Source organism: Pieris napi, chromosome 7 (assembly GCF_905475465.1).
Source record: "Pieris napi chromosome 7, ilPieNapi1.2, whole genome shotgun sequence".
Lineage (NCBI taxonomy): Eukaryota > Metazoa > Arthropoda > Insecta > Lepidoptera > Pieridae > Pieris > Pieris napi.
Genome location: NC_062240.1, coordinates 12,955,140 through 12,972,774, shown reverse-complemented (window position 1 = coordinate 12,972,774; position 17,635 = coordinate 12,955,140). Strand labels below are relative to the sequence as shown.

At 36.6% G+C, this 17,635-nt stretch overlaps 3 protein-coding genes across 3 annotated transcripts; all 3 read right to left on the bottom strand.

Moving 5' to 3' along the window:
* Positions 1 to 1,413: 1,413 nt before the first annotated feature.
* LOC125051031 (cuticle protein 7-like) lies at positions 1,414 to 2,317 on the bottom strand. Its single transcript, XM_047651154.1, has 4 exons — positions 2,249 to 2,317; positions 1,963 to 2,133; positions 1,678 to 1,844; positions 1,414 to 1,537 (listed from the first exon to the last, which is right to left on the bottom strand). The coding sequence occupies exons 1-4, from the start codon at positions 2,258 to 2,260 to the stop codon at positions 1,468 to 1,470; spliced, it is 420 nt and encodes a 139-aa protein (XP_047507110.1). The 5' UTR covers positions 2,261 to 2,317; the 3' UTR covers positions 1,414 to 1,467.
* A 7,084-nt stretch (positions 2,318 to 9,401) lies between these two features.
* Positions 9,402 to 10,386, bottom strand: LOC125051030 (cuticle protein 7-like). The gene is made up of 4 exons (XM_047651153.1): positions 10,257 to 10,386; positions 9,959 to 10,129; positions 9,666 to 9,832; positions 9,402 to 9,525 (listed from the first exon to the last, which is right to left on the bottom strand). The coding sequence occupies exons 1-4, from the start codon at positions 10,266 to 10,268 to the stop codon at positions 9,456 to 9,458; spliced, it is 420 nt and encodes a 139-aa protein (XP_047507109.1). The 5' UTR covers positions 10,269 to 10,386; the 3' UTR covers positions 9,402 to 9,455.
* Positions 10,387 to 13,273: 2,887 nt separating this feature from the next.
* On the bottom strand, positions 13,274 to 14,730 carry LOC125051029 (cuticle protein 19-like). The gene is made up of 4 exons (XM_047651152.1): positions 14,703 to 14,730; positions 14,219 to 14,428; positions 13,944 to 14,110; positions 13,274 to 13,373 (listed from the first exon to the last, which is right to left on the bottom strand). The coding sequence occupies exons 1-4, from the start codon at positions 14,712 to 14,714 to the stop codon at positions 13,307 to 13,309; spliced, it is 456 nt and encodes a 151-aa protein (XP_047507108.1). The 5' UTR covers positions 14,715 to 14,730; the 3' UTR covers positions 13,274 to 13,306.
* Between the last annotated feature and the right edge of the window lie 2,905 nt (positions 14,731 to 17,635).

Below are 17,635 nucleotides of genomic sequence, written 5' to 3'. Positions count from 1 at the left end.
ACATCGTATAGAGGTTGAGTAATAATTATTATTTATCGTCACGGAAGCTTATTTTTAATATGATTTAGCAAAAACCAAATTGGAGTTCGTAATATGTATGAGATATTTATTTGTCAGATAGAAACGAGAGGTAACGTCCCCCAAGGAATCGCACTCCAACCCGCACCTAAATATTATGAGGATATTTCCAGAGTAGTTGTCGCACGGGTGCAGAAGGAGACGCCAAACATTTTAAGCAAATAAAGTCCCTTTTTAGGAAAAGGGAGATATACCCTGCTGCCTAGCTTCTCAGCCAGGGATCTGCCTGATAGCGTGCCTGACAGGCTACTATGTAGGGGTCCTATAATATATAAAATAACACGAGTTAAAAAATATTATTTTTCGCTACCATATAAACATTAATTAAATAGTCAAAACATTGGTGTCTCAAAAAAATTATACACTTGCATTAAATTTTTATTTAATTACTAGGTAATGTTAAACTGAACGCAACCACTTAATATTATGTAGTCTGTATCTGTCAATGTAATCTGTATCTGTCAATGTAGTCTGTTATAATAATTGTATCGCCCCTGTCTTTTCCAAGAAATTGAGCGGTTCGCACCATTGTCTAACTCAGCTGTTTTATTTATTTCTCTTTACTAAATTCCTACTCTAAAATAGTTTGTAACAGGTAACTTGTCAAACATTATTTGACTATGTTGTGGTTATTCCAGGACTAGGTATGGGTATTAAAAGTTGGGGTTTGTTTGTAGAAGGGTTGAAAATTAGGGCTTAGGTATTTTAATGCCAGACCATAAAAATATAAAATCTCGGACTGGGCAACTGTTATCACTTAGGGATGATTAATATAATTTACGTATATGACCTACTCTCAAACCTACCAAATATTAAAAAAAAATCGTAAAAATCTTATCTTGTCGGAGGCGTAAATAATAATTGTATAAATAAACAAACACTGTGCCACGAAAATTTGATTAAACATCAATTTTGTCAATATACACACTATTAAGGCATTTTTTTGCGTAGTTTTGCGATATTTTAAAATATGATATAAAATAATTCTTTGGATTTAGAACTATTACCCTAGTGGTGTTCTTGAGTATTATTCAAGGTCTTATAGCTATAAAGCAGTGATCAGGCAAATGTGGCTCTCAATGATACATATACAAAAATGTGACCATTGTCCTATTTCCTACTATAAGGTATGGAATGTGATTTTAAAACCATGTCGGAAACTTGATACGCTTTTTTAAAAATTGTGTCTATAAAAAACATTTGGTTTTATATCATCATTCACATATGGTATAAATGCAATGCCTTTTCGATAAATCCTAGCCGGATCTTGCCATAATCATGATAAAATTAACTTCTTAATAACTATAAAATAGCAGGTTTAGTAAAACAGATACATTAGTTTAAATATAATTTATTTAACAGTCATTTTGTAGAAACTTTGGGGATAGCTTAGTAGTGGTGGTGGTAGGCGTGCTGGGGGTGAACTGAGGGCGCGGAGTTGTGTACTACTGCGTTGAATCTGAAAAATAAAAAGAAATGAATTAATATACCTTTATGATTGTTTTATTTAACTTTTGTTTAATGTGTAATAAAAAGTGTTTTATTCATTAAAAGAATAAGATATGAACGCTTTAAATTTATTTTCAAATGATTTCTTACCCGTTGTGGTCATCAGCAGTGTAGTGGACCTGTCTGAGGGAGCCATCGGGCTGCACCAAGGAGTAGGAGCCGTGGACTGCGTCACCGTCGCGGCTCTCGTGCTGGGACTTGTGGTCTCCGGTGTGGGGGTCAGCCACGGAGTAGGAGAAGTCGTAGTTTGGGTGCGCCTGCATAAAAAGTTTATGAAGTTTATGATTATTTGTATATAAAACTATTTTCAAGTAAAAAATGTTTTCATATAATAAGCGATAGAGCCTAAATCGAAACAAAAATTTAAATTCTTACATAGGTGTCGTGTCCATCGTACTGAGAAGCTCCATAATGTCCTCCGTAGGCTAAAGGCGCGTAGGCAGCTGATCCATAGCCGGTGTCGTGACGGACAATGCTCTGAGATGACACAGCTTGGCCGTGCAGACCAGCTTTGGCAGCGGCTAAGAAAGCGCCGAATGCGATAACCTAGAAAATAATAACTTTATTAATAATATTTTTTTATTAATAAAATGTTTGTTCAGTTATTCTTATTCTAACTTTAAGTTTCTTATAACTTGATAGTAATCTAAGAAAAACGTACTTTGCTGAACATTTTGTAGATTTAGAATTAAACGTTGCACGTCAAGTTGTGGATTAAGTGTGATATGAATTAAACTCGATCACATTTTATATTAAATGAAAATGGGTGGGGTGTCAAGGATACTAGTAACGGATAACGGCCGTTTTTAATTATATTACTTGTTATAACGCAATGTGCCTTATCACGAAAGCTAACTATACATTGCTCTACGTAATAGCGTAATATAAATAATCGAGGATGTAAATAATATATTGAGTTTGATTTTCAAATGTTTAGTTTCTATTTATCTAAATATCTGTCGATACAAAGTTGAAATAGCGATTTCGAAGATCTTGAAACGTATGTGACGTTTAACATATTATCATAGATCATTGTCTTTTCGTTTTCTTAGAAATAAACCCTTAATAGGTATAAACATTTTTAGAGACACTTTTTAAAACTTATTAGCTATAAGAAACTGTCAAATTTATTCATTAAATACCTTCAGCTTCTATAGAATGTCGTATCTATATACGTCCTTGAAAATTGAATATATTATCTCGTTTCTTACATTGTTGTTCGGCCACAAGGGCGTGTAATTATTACAAATACGCCTTAATTACGTTAATTATAATTTAGTTTTGACGATTCAGAGTAATGAGCATGGGATTGCCTCTGACTTTCGGAGATTTTAAACTTTTTAAAGGGTATTAGATTCCGACTCCATCTTAGTAGACCTGGGAAAATGCCATCCAAACCAACCGCTTTAAATGGTAGGAAGGAGTTGATAGCCCATGTAACTTTTTATTTGAAGATTATTTTGTCAGCGACATGCCAGTCTGAGCTGACCGTGGCTCTTTCTGAATAGGGTTGCTATGACTATTCGTTATCAATTATACAACCTGAAAAATGAGTTGCCAGTAGTAGTAGTTCACATGTTTCTACGTCGGTTTTTGTAAATGAGTTATCAGGTTTTTTAAGACAGCCGATTGATTGATAGGGCTCTCTCTTGCTTCATAATACGAAGAACTATTTTAAGCCGTTTCCTCGCGACTGTATTCTTGTCTCTATCGGGGGGTAACAGTGTATTCCTAGCTCTATTAAACAGTTTGCTGACCTTCCGACAGTGTCTCTCCAATTCGGGACACCACCAGTTATGTTTGCCCCCCCATCTTGGTATGGTGAGGGGACACGACTGCTCACAGCTTGAGTAGGGACGTTAGGTTATTTAGATATTTGTCTATATCGTTTGAATCAATGGTTGTTGGTATTGTTAGATTGTCTACTTCAGACTATTGTCTGTAAAACTTAGCTAAATCGGTGCTGAGATATTCTTCTTGGTTGCGGTTGAGGTAGTTTTTGATTGCAAAGCGGATAAATGTATGATCCGAGTACGATAATTCGCTGGACACGTGCCAGTCCTGTATATGAACAGACAGACCCGCTGTAACCATTGTTAGATCTATTATAGTTTGTGAACGTGTATTAATAATTAATGTTGGTTCTAAACCGCTGTTTGCGATAAGATTAGTGCTAAGAATAAAATAAGGCATATTCTCACCTCGAGCGTTGGTATTGGCATTACCCATTGCGTATAATGTGCATTGGAGTCTGCCGGGATGATGAGTTTCAGTTTCTCCCTCTCGCAGTAGTCAACCAGAGGGATGCGTTCTGAAGTGGGAATGGCCTCGTCGCCCGGTAAGTAGGCGGATGCAAGGCCGATGCGTGTCGATCTGAGTGCGTGTTCCCGGGTAACCTAACAACTGTAAGGTCCATTGAACATAGTTCGTTTATTACTACTGTCGGTACATGTTTAGGTTGTAGTATGCATCTTCTTGGGTTACTTACGGAGGTGTCCGGTAGAAGTTTACCGCCAATGTTACCCAGGCCATATCATGCCATTCCCAATCCATGGCTCCTGGATCACGGCAATAATCTTCGGGTTGCTCTCCAGCAGTCTGCGCAGGGAAGCCGATGCTGTTTCGCTGTGCTGGAGGTTGGCTTGGATAAGGTCAGTCTGGTGAGGGGGAGAAGCGCAGACAGCTATCGCTGAATTTACTCCCCTAGTCTCCAGAAAGAAATCCTCATCCGAGGTTATTTGTCACCTGTGAAGGTGGTTGTTGAACCGCCTCCATCGGGGCGTGGGTATCGGCAACTCGGCCGGCCTCAGCATCCCTTGTCAATGACGTGGGAGGCATTGGCCGTCTCCGTAAACTCTGGTACATGGAGTAGGCAAGGAATCTTTTTCGGAATTGCCGATTGTGGCCGAACCACCAACTTGGTGTCAGGTATAGGAGAGGTATTGACATCACATGTTCTAGTCAACCATTTCAGCATTATGCTGAAACTTGATGTCATTAGGTTCTGCTGTCAGGGAAGCGTCAAGATCCGCCATGAGCTCATCCTGAAGCTTTCCCTGGATCTATTGGCGGATGTTTTCAACTTGTTCTTGTGTCATATCCATGAAGGGCTCAGTCATAACAGCTTCAGCTTTATATGATGCTGCTGCTTCCACATAACTGGCCGTGGTCCCTCCCACCGTTGAGGTCTGTTTGGTTTAACGGAGTCCTCCGGCCGTTTGCGTTTCTGGCCCTGTGTTTGCTGGTTAGTTATTGGTTTTTTGGGTTGGTTACTGCCATTAGGTCTCGTGCTGAGCTTAGAGCTATCGGTCTTAAGCACGGCATTGGACCCTGTCGGTGTCGGTGCCCCCATTCTTCCTCCTGCTGCTGTAGTAGCTCTAAGGGGTAGATTTTGGGTCCCCAAGTAGCCGTAGCCGTAGTAGCGTTGGTTGCCAGCTTCTGCTCTTCCGCCGCTCTTTTGGCGTTCTTGAGCCGTCGCCTTTTTGAGGCACTCATACCATGAGTAAGAACCGGTTTCTGAATTGCGGTATTCAGGGTCAACTTATCTATAGATGAGGACGATGCACTGGTTGCATTCTCCGTCGCAGCTTCAGTCTTCCACATTGTTCTTGCCGCGGATGCCTCACTTTCAGACGCAGACATTGCTGTTGCATCATTCGGAGTGGGCTTCTTTGGCTCAACCAATGCAGTTAGCCTTGCCGCAACAGTGGACGCATCCCTGTGCGATAGTGTTTGGGGTTCTTTCGGAGTGGGTACAGTCTTGGATACTGCACGGTTTGGCGCATCGCTAGTCGTTTCCCACTCCTTTTGAGTCTTAGACGCTGCCTGAATAGGCGCATCCGTGTAAGAGACGGGCATCAGAGTATCGTGCCACTGGTGACTTGCACCGCAGCACGTCCTGAGACGCAGCCCTGGGTTTGCTTGTTAATGGCGCATCCGTAGACGCAGCCGTATGTTGTTTTTTGTTTTTGTTTATAGACTCGAGTCAAAAAATTCACAGTCGGAGCAAGCAAGCGACGTCAGAGCTACTCTTTCGGTATAGAGCAAGCGCGTGGACAGGCAGACGCGTCCGCACGCAGCAAAGGAGTACAGAGCTGTTCGCATCACGAGACGATGACGCAAACTCACCCCGAGTCCCGTGCCACGTCGACGGCCCCCCATCCACACCCCGACTCTCGCTAGGTAGCCCGCTTATGGGATACCACAGCCGGTTGACCATGGGCAGCTAATCCACGGCCTCCCGTGTGAGGGGAAATCCGGACCAAAGAGGTGTGTTGTGTGCAGCGCGCAACTGTAAACGGCGCACTACGCCACTCAACCTCCAGGACTCCTTCATACCCCTGTACGGGTCCCCGCGCACGGGCCAAACACGCGGGAGGTCATTGACTGTCCACCGTCCTTCCATTTTGGACGATGAACTCGCAAGGACATGACCTCTCCATCCCTGCAATAGTTCGCTTGGTGGTTTTAGTTGCGTCTATTACATAAGGTATTAGACCAAGAACAGGGTCGGCAAACCTCAGGAAGGCTAGTCCACCAAACTTGTCTTGGAGATCTCAACGACTGGCGCTACTCCCAAGGCCACGCCTGCGCCTATGCTACCATGCAATGCAATCATGTCGTGCTGGGAACCGTAGAAGCATAGGCCCAGGCCCCCCCCTATGCAAGTGTTGCCCCTGCAACAGTGTTACAAATGTTTTAAATTTAATCACTATGCAAAAAAATTAATTGCTAACAGCGTTGCTCTTTTTTGTTTAGGCGAACATAAACAAATATAAAGATTGCAGTAAATCAAATGAGATTATTGCTGCATAAAGTGCAGTGGATCTTATTTGGCTATATGTAAACTTTGTCCAAAATGAAAATCTAAAAAAGATAAATATTATAACATATGCAAGCGTTGCCATTACAAAAAAGCCTGACTTCCTCCTCTTCCACCACACTCCAACCCTGTAAATACAAAAGTGAATAGCTTAAATAATGTACCTAAACATGTAAATTAATAAGTTAATATTAAGCCTATCTAACAGGCTCAGTGATGTACTTATGGCCCTGTTTCAAACACTGGTTCAAATTAGTAATAAGAATGATAATGAACCTGACACTGCAACATTTATTAAATATATAATCATTCAAAATCTACATAATAGACACACAATCATATTAAACATGCTCGCTATCCAATGTGTAAGGTGCTAATCATAAAAAATATCTTACAACACTCTTAAATGAAAATGATAAGATAAAAAATAATGGCTATTTCTCTAATAAATGAGACATGGTTAAAAGCCCATCAATCTTTTCATATTTCTGGTTAAAATTTCTATAATAAAAATTCACAAATACTTTCTGTCTTGTGTAGGAATATTAATTAAACCATATTTACAACACAATGTCATAAGTACAATTTTTTATGTAGATATACAATCAATTACCTGAACAGATTAGTTCCACATCACGATAAAGAGATATGTTCCTATCGTCCAATGTCATTATCATCATGTTTTGAAAAGATATTTGAAAACATAGTGAAGTCTCTCCTTCACTGGTATGCAGAATCCAATAATGTCACTCCGCATGTTCAATATAGATTCAGCAGAGGGCGAAGTTGATGTTAGCTCCATTTTCCTCATAAGCGACCTGAAAACTGCAAAATTCAAAATCAGTTACTCATTTAGGTAACACACACTTATGAAGGTCAATAGAGAAATAAATATTCAATGCTAAATGCTATTAATTTTACATTTACTTAGTTCTCAAATAAAGGGAGTAGTACGGACGAGAAGAACTGGCAATAAACTCTAAAAGCAATACACACAGTTTATGTATTTCTAGATGTTTAAGGTTGTCAGTGTGGAACCTGGCCATCTAGTGAAGGTACAGAGTAATACTGGTATACCTGAACAATGGTGTAGATTTATGTACACGAAGTGAAAATGGTATATAAGTTAATAATATATCAGTTTGAACTGGTCCATACAAGATAGTGTAATGCCTAACATAATATTCTATTATTAAGAAGTACATTTAAATACGAAATTTTGAGATAATTTTGAGATATTTAAGTATGTAATACTAAAAATGTATATATACTTCAATTTGCAGATGTTAATTTACTGTTAAAATTTTGTGGGTACACAAAGGTATTTCAGTTATTTGTAAGCAGACAAAACTACATATGGAGTCAATACTCTTGACGTCAGAAATGTTCCTATGGCCGATTATTATTATTACGATGTAAATAACTCTTTAAAAAACATGTGGAACGTGTGTGAGCTTTTGGAAAGAGGATCAAAAATGTCAAGTATGTATACAGATTGTATAAGTATACAAGTATGGAAGTAAACGAGAGAATTGAGCGTGAAGACACGACGTATTAATTATCACAATCATCAGATTGGGATTTTGACACAACCCCGTACCGACGCACACCTTGCAAAACTGAGACAAATTTTTATTATCTTTCTCTTGCAAATCCCAATATCTACCAATATCTATATACTTGGATTGCTTTATATATCTATATACTTGGATTGTTTAATTGGTATTAATATAGTAATATCTTTATAACGCAATTACAATAAAAATTAAGAAGTAAAGAAATGAAAATTTTAAAGAAAATCTTCCATACATTCTATGAGACAAATATTGGTTAATGTGTGATTTATGTTAGGTTTAATCTCTTCCGTGCATCTCGAGAGCTGTTTGCAGCCCAGCCCAGCTCACCTTTATCCTCGCTATAAGAAACTTACCGAGAGCAGGAGGCATTCGACTGAGAAATTGAATGCATTTTAAGCCATCACAGGTTTTGTAATTACAGAACACGATCCTTCGTAGGAAAGGTTTATTTTCCCAAAGTCCCAGATGACCATTAATACCCAAACACGTGGGCTACATTCAGCCCTACACACCGCGTGACAACTACTCTTGTTATAATAATGATTAAATTAATTTCTTAATAACAACACTAATGCATGTTAAACAAAATAGATACATTTGTTTAACCACGCTTTGCTAACAAAAAAAATATTTACCACAAAGAACGGTTCGGTGGCCGACACACAATTTTATACTTAAAAAATAAAAATAAAATATGTTTATTATGGAACATAAGATACATGTATCACTTATTCCACGTCATTAAATTTGAATTTGTAGGCATCCCTACTCATCGGCAAAGAAGACAGAGGGTGTAGGCCGAGAGAAAAAGCCGGCGTAAAAAACTCTCGGTACTCTTTTAAAATAGCAAATCATCAAACAACACTTATTTTAAAACAAATATCGCAAATTAATTAGAGGTAGCCTGTCTAGCACTAGTCCCAGGCCCTTTTATCAACTAGATAATCGTCGACTTTATAGTAAGCCTTTTTACACAGCTTTTCTTTAATACATTTCTTAAATTTATTGAAAGGCAGAGATAAATAATGAGTACATACCTCGTTACGATGTATCCTTACCAAGAAGAGTCCTCAATCCTTACAAAGCACACAATTGTCAGTCGTTTGGATTTGGACAAATTGTATTAGTTTGGAAACTTATTGATAGTGATACCTTGCATCACAATAGTTTACAAAACGCACAAAAAACTTACTATAAAATTATTAATTTAATAGTTACTTTTAACAAATATAATTAACAAAAACGTATAAATCAAAATAAAATTGCGCCTTACATAATCCAAGTAAAACTAAACAGTGACTAACAAGTGTGACAATCGGCCGAGTTCAAATATTTTTGAACTACCCTCATAAAAATTCATTAAACTAATATGATGTGTTTCGATCAACTATAGCATGTTAAATAAAAGAAATACATTTGTTTAAATATAATTTATTTAACAGTCATTTTGTAGAAACTTTGGGGATAGCTTAGTAGTGGTGGTGGTAGGCGTGCTGGGGGTGAACTGAGGGCGCGGAGTTGTGTACTACTGCGTTGAATCTGAAAAATAAAAAGAAATGAATTAATATACCTTTATGATTGTTTTATTTAACTTTTGTTTAATGTGTAATAAAAAGTGTTTTATTCATTAAAAGAATAAGATATGAACGCTTTAAATTTATTTTCAAATGATTTCTTACCCGTTGTGGTCATCAGCAGTGTAGTGGACCTGTCTGAGGGAGCCATCGGGCTGCACCAAGGAGTAGGAGCCGTGGACTGCGTCACCGTCGCGGCTCTCGTGCTGGGACTTGTGGTCTCCGGTGTGGGGGTCAGCCACGGAGTAGGAGAAGTCGTAGTTTGGGTGCGCCTGCATAAAAAGTTTATGAAGTTTATGATTATTTGTATATTGTAATAATTTTGAGGTAAAAAATGTTTTCAATCAAAGAACTATAAGCGATAGAGCCTAAATCGAAACAAAAATTTAAATTCTTACATAGGTGTCGTGTCCATCGTACTGAGAAGCTCCATAATGTCCTCCGTAGGCTAAAGGCGCGTAGGCAGCTGATCCATAGCCGGTGTCATGACGGACAATGCTCTGAGATGACACAGCTTGGCCGTGCAGACCAGCTTTGGCAGCGGCTAAGAAAGCGCCGAATGCGATAACCTGGAAAAGAATAACTTTTATAATAAGAAAAATAAATTAAACTTTTAATGAATAAAACGTATCCTCAGCTATTCTTATTCTAACTTTAAGTTTCTAATAACTTGATAGTAATCTAAGAAAAACGTACTTTGCTGAACATTTTGTAGAATTAGAATTAAACGTTGCACGTCAAGTTGTGGATTAAGTGTGATATGAATTAAACTCGATCACTTTTTATATTAAATGAAAATGGGTGGGGTGTCAAGGATACTAGTAACGGATAACGGCCGTTTTAATTATATTGCTTGTTATAACGCAATGTGCTTACTCATGAAAACAATCTATAGATCGTTGTATCATTTAGCGTAATGTAGTAAATAATAAATAATAGACAGAGTATTCAAAAATAAAGGCTTTAAAAATCATTTGGAGTAAATAAACATGATTAAGAAGAGTAATTTTTATACGTCAGTCACGTGACGTAAAACGAGAAGTTATCGAATCGACGATGACGTGCCATGCTTACAAAATAATATGTATGTGCCTGTCCAATCCTTGCACTGTCTTGCAGTTTAATTTTTGATTAAAATCATAATATATATGTATGATCAATATGATAAACAAAACGAAAAAACTTTTATTTACATGTTTAGAGGCATGGATATTGGCAGGGACTCTTGCGACGCTATCTAGAAAACGGTTTTGACGGTTTTTGAAATTACGAATGTTTAATTTTAAAACAAATCAAGCAGTTAAATTTTATGAATAACCAAGTCCAGCGTATGAGAAGATGCTTCATGATTTTAATTTGGGCACTTTCAGCTATATTATACTCAATAGAAAAGAGATAATATATTTTATGATAAAATAATTAACATTTCAAGCAGATCAATATATTAGAAAGGCGCTTTGTGTAAAAAAGGCTTTGTTCGCGCTACATCGGTGTCAGTCAAAGAAGGATGACAATTGTCGATTTTGACTTTGACACACGAACCGGAGATGGTAGGTGGCGTTCCGGCATGATGGCGCAGGGATAATAGTTAAAATTTTAACCGCCGTCGCGTGCGCACTGAATTAGACCGCATACCGTACCGAATTTACTTTATTCATCAATTTAAGGATCCAGTGCTTGGACTGGGACACACCACTGTTGATGGTAAGTGCTAGTCTTAGTCTGCTCGATTATTGGATTCCTTTTTTTTATTATACTGACACGCGACAGCCGAACCAGCGCATACCGAGGGAAGGGAGCGTCCTGGATATAGCTTCCGGATACCCAGGCCCACATAGGCTTTATACACGTTGAGCAGACGAAATGAAAAACATAATGGGCAACAACTGACTAACATTAATTAGTATAATATATAAGTAATCTATTGCAATTTTGAAGGAGACTTTAGAAACGATTTAGATTGTACTTTACTGATTCTTATTATACATGTACAACCACTGAGGTGTAAAATTATTACAAATAAAGCTGTATTTGTACTGTAATTAAAATAAGGTTTCGATAGTATTTTAGACTACATCGATTTTATCTCGGATATTAAAGTAATTAAAGAAGTAGATAAACACAGTTACGTTGTATATAAAGAGAATATTGGTGGAGTCTTTTAACAATTAATTTTAGAGCCGTGTTGGCCTAGTGGCCTGAGCGTGCGACTCTTATCCCTGTCGTCGTAGGTTGAAACCCCGGGTGTGCTCTAACGGACTTTGCGCTATTATCACTCGTTGGCACCGTGCGTGGAAAATGGCATGTCTTAGACCCAAAACCTTGACGGTCTATGTTAGGCACAGAAGGCCAAATATATTGGCCAAAAAAATGACAACGAAACAAATACAAAAACATGAGGTCAATATTTGATTTGATTTTGATTGAGGTTGCAGCGCCACTAGTTTATATAAACAAATTTATGAATAACAACGGTATATTATAATAAATAGTAATTACAGATACCGGCAAACTTCTTGGTTATTAAACAAGGGATTGGGGGAAAGTTTGCGCATCGCAGGACACCATCGTCAACTGATCCCAATCACGCGATCGACACGTCACTCTCCCGTCGCCGTACACAAAGTGATACCTAAAAATTGCTTCTGCGCCGGCAAGATAATATGTTCAAGATGTTTGCCGGTATCCGCAACACAATTCTTTAGTAAAAAAATATGTGAATTTTAAAGAAAAAAGGCTATTGACATCTATTGAATATGAGTATCGCCGTAACTCAGGTCTGGATGTCCTGGGTCTCATTCAAGGAGAAATAAAACTTATGTTGAAGCTATATCTGAGTAAGCAAGTAAGATACTTGTATCATTTATATTTACAAATTGATACACTTCAGATTACAATTTAAGTAATCAGCCAAAATTCTTATACAAGCAGCTTTATCGTGCGAATTCGGATATTACGCCAATCGAAAAATCAAAGTCAATATTTTCTCACAGTATTACAATAACAATTATGAAATTTATTTCTTTCTTTATGTTCCATTATAAATTAGTTTAAATATCTTGATATTACTTCATATCCCTTGCGGTTATTTGCATGTTATATTTTATTACACATACGATTCGGATTTTTACATTGGTCCAATTTCTACATTATCTATGAGGAATAAATTGTTTCTCACCAAGTTAATAATTTGGAAAATATAAAGAATAAAAATATATTTAGACCAGGTTTTATAATAAAGTCAATCGATTTTTTTAATATAATCGGGGGTGGATGCTGTGTTTGCTGGGAGTCTATCTGAGCTGAGCTTTATCTCCTTCTGGTGACTATTCTGATTATAATGAACATTTTTAGGGTTCCCAGCTCTTCCATTACAAACTTGATAGTTAATTTTTTGCAACTACAATTTTGACATTTCCTAATACACAACAATTTCTTCTCCTAATTTATTTTCTTTTAAAAAAATTAGTCCACGCGTAACACGCTTGATTGCATGAGTGAGTGTAGATTACACTAAACGGTGAGCGGGTTATATTAAGCAGGCTATTTAATTTAAATGACTCCTGATAATTATTAAGATGATAAATAGATACTTAAAAAACAATGTAACCCTCGTTTAGACCATAGATTTGATACGTACTAACTACATGCTGTTTTTACTAAATAATTAAAACAAATTTTGATGATAAACTTTTATATTTGAATAAATAGACTTAAGTTTAAAGTACGCAATCAGAACTTAGGAATCAGTAATGATGGTAGGCTGGCTGGGCGTGGTAGGAAGGGCCGGAGTAATGGACGTCGGCGTTGAAACTGTAAAAAAATGCAATGTTAGAATCAAAACAGTTTTGACAAATACAGATTAACTAAACTTCGTTAGTCTTTTGAACTAGTTTCCGATGCGTCATACACAAAAGCTTTTTAGTAAACAAAAAGGTACGTTTATTGTAATATTCATCATACTAGTAATCGTAAATAAAAACTTTGACTCCCAGTTGAACTGCACCAAATGACATTTCCGTTCACCTTTTGTGATTATATATGCTAAACCAATGATTAAATTTCATTTCAACTTCGAATAGATATATATTTACCAATGGCGCTACAATCTTTTAGGCCTGGGCCTCAGATTAAGGTTATCTTTTCGGTGATAATTTCTAATAGGCACGCAGGTGATCAACCTTCTGTGCCTACACACACTGTCGAGGGTTTCATCACGATGTTTTCCTTTACCATACAAGCGAGTGTTAAATGCGTACATAGACAGAAAATCCGTTGGTGCACAGCTGGGGATCGAATCTACGACCCCAGGATGTGAAACGCACGCTGAAGCCACTAGGCCAACACTGCAACTTCGATTACAGTCTATGTAATTTGCATTACCCGTTGTGGTCATCAGCAGTGTAGTGGACCTCTCTTAGAACGCCATCGGGTTGCACAAGGCTGTAGGACCCATGGACTGCATCACCGTCGCGGCTCTCGTGCTGGGACTTGTGATCACCGGTGTGAGGGTCAGCCACGGAGTACGCGAAGTCGTATTTTGGATAGGCCTATTAAAAAAAAGTTAATTAAATAATTGAAAACAATATTGTAGACAAATTAAGCAGCAACGCATAAAAATCATTAATATATAATATCTAATTAATAATTATAATTACATGTTCATCATGTCCTTCGTAAGATCCAGCATAAGCCACAGGGGCAGCATATGCTAAAGGTGCGGCATAAGACAAAGGCACGGCATATGCTGGAGCAGCCAGGTGTCCTAAAGCTTCATCATGACGGACAATGCTTTGAGAAGATACAGCTGGCCCGTAAGCGTAGTAGCCGGCGTTGGCTACGGCCAGGATGGCTCCAAAAGCTACAATCTAGAAATTTAAAAAAAATAATTTATGTACCTTTATTGATTTAAGCTACAATTATGTTTAGTTAATTGATTAATAATCCTCTATTCAAATGACTAATCAAATTTCAATTAGCTTTTTATATTTTCTATCGGTCCTTATATGGATTACCCAATATAAAGTCCACACATTAATTATGAAGCGTAATTATTCATATTGTGCTTTATTTAAAATAGGTGTTGTATGATTTTGTTATGACAAACAATTAAAATTTAAATTATCGTAATAAATAACTCACTTTACTGAACATTTTGGTTATGATTGGAATGCTGTTCAATGATTGATGTCAACGTCAAATAATCATTGGTTTTTATATTTAACATTCAATAACAATAGGTGGGGTTGGTAAGACCTTGCTTTAGTTTTTACAATAGAGTATTGAAACCCCATTATTAAAAAGCTATTATGTGTGTCATGGTACTGGCCGATCATTTAAAAGATAATTAGTGTATAAAAGTGGTGCTATATTCAAATGTGTTACGCTGTCTACTAAATAAACTTACGCTGACTTAATTAAAGTATGTATTACGATTTTAGTATCATTCGTTAGAGAAGCACAAAATGGAAGCTCTCAAAAAGCTTACATTTTTCACGCTTTTGCAAATTTTTACACTGATGCTCCGCTCCTCTAGGTAGTATCGTGATACTATATAGCCTTTCTTGAACACATAAATTACTTTCTTTAAGACAAAAATATTTTTTTAATCCTGCCAAGTAGCTCTTGAAATAAGCATGTTTATTAACATATTTTCAACTTTATAAAATTAGTACAGAAATGTAATCGTTATCAAATTTTCCGAAATTTCCTCAAACTAAAAATACATTATTTTTATTATAGAAAAATGTGACTATTGAGGAAAAAAATAACTTAATATATATCTGTCTTTTATTTAATATGAAACTACCAAACATCATCATAAATTGTTATGTCAACACTCAACATACATAAACACACAACAAAATAATCACATTAAAACGATTTATATGAATTCTCATACTCTCTGCATATTTGTCAAATCTAGATAATAGATCAACAGCCGTTAATTACTTAATTTGAACTGAAAATATTTAGAGTACATTAATTGCTTAATGAAAGTGGGTAATTATATTCATTGCTAAAGCATACATTTTTGTTGAGCCATAAAGGTCGCAGTTACGATTTTGAGTAAGACGTGATATGGACAAGTTTATTGTTGACCGTTTATGCTTTGTAGCTTATTTATGGCAAGGTTATTTTATTAGAATTTTTGAAACGTTCTATTACGTATACAGTAGTGATTTAAAACTCTAGTAGGTGTAATACATTTTCTATAATATACTAATATGTTTGTAGTTTGAAACCCTGTATTCTTAACTTATTGTTTAATAAATCTTTGTTTTAACAACATGGTGTAATGGCTGCAGCTTCTTACAAACATTGTGTAAAACAAACAGCTTGGCGATTAAAGAGTGGCGGAGAGTTTATTGTTATTTATACAGTTATTCTCGTCTCGTGTTACCTAAATGAATAAATGATTTTGACTTTGCCTTTGTTTGCCAGAATTTGAATCTAGGATTTAGGTTATAACCATACGATAAACACTAGACTACGGAAGTGGTAAGTTTAGTAGTTTATTATTTTGTATTTGGATCCATCTTTTTGTACCCGTTGCTTTTGAAGCGATATTTTCTATCCGCAATATGTTTTATAACCAAAACATCATTGTCTTGGGAATGAAACATATATTTTTAAATATAGTTATGAATGCATTATTGTTCCAATCATAAATCTATAGATACAGTCCAATTATCACTAAAAGCCAACAAAGTTCAAGTGATCTTAAGTACCTTAAGTATAGTATAAAAGCCTTGCAAGAGTGATTTTCTAGATTTAGTCTTAGCGCACGACTTTGCCAATGAGAGATTTGGACTGCAATTAAAATACTCCGCTAGAGTTAGACAAATGTAAATTTTATAATTCTATTCGGTACATCTATGTTTAAGTTTAGGAAGGCCAGATATTATTGTATATTTTAATTGAATTATTGTTGTGCAAATTAATTTAAAAAAACGAGACAAGCTTAAAAATATTTATGACGTAATTGTTATTTATAAATGTTTAAAACTAATGAAATTAATAAATTCTGATGACACCAGCCAAACAACTGACAATTAAAAGAAAACAGATGACAATCCCTTAATCTATGTACTATCATAATGCAGTGTATAATAATTGTACAAATTTGCGCGCCATTGTGTGTGACAGAATATGCGAACTTACTATTGTACCACCTTACAGAGTTTTGTACCATATTCTTGCAATAAATAAATTATTATCATTATTAATTACATGTCTTGATACTGTAATAATTAATCAACAGACCATCAGGGCCAGACGTCTACAAAGAAAGTTATCTAAATAAGAGTCAAATAACCGTAAAATCGTGTCACCTGTTGTTATGGTTTTTGTGAACAACCGCAAAAACCTAAAAAAGCATAGTTTACAAAACCTTGTCATACATAAATTGTGGGTCATTTTTTGTGCTGTGACAAATTATATGTAAAACCTTATGTTAAGAATGATTACGGGTAATGCCAAGTAATAATAATTTGGCGGGTTCTATTTCGTGTTGTTTACATTGTAATCGGTTAATTGGACAACTCTGCGAAATAGACTTAAATATATAGGTAGATAAAATCGTCAACGACCAGTCACTTTCCGTGCGGCTTGATCCCTTGACGTTCAGATTTGGGATCTCTCTTCATCTTCTACCGCATTTACCGTGGAGAGTGTTCAGAGGAGTTGTACGGACTAATACCTGCAACTGAGTTTCATCATCGGACGTCAAGGCAGAATATAAAATACCATTCGTATCACCTCGACGTCCGTCGTTTTACAAATAAGCGTGTTTTAAGGCAGTTTTTGCCGCGCACCACCACTATGTGGAACCAGCTGCCGCCATCTGAAGTGTTTCCGAACGAATTCGACTTAGGGTCCTTCAAGAACCATTTCATAAAAGGCCGGTAACGCACTTGCGAGCCTTCTGGCAATGTGAGTGTCCATGGGCGGCGGTATCGCTTAACATCAGATGAGCCTCCTGCCCATTTCCTCCTATTACATAAAAAAAGACCAAATGCTCTTATCCCTGCAAGCATCTCATGCACCCATTATAAGACATAATAAACTACCTA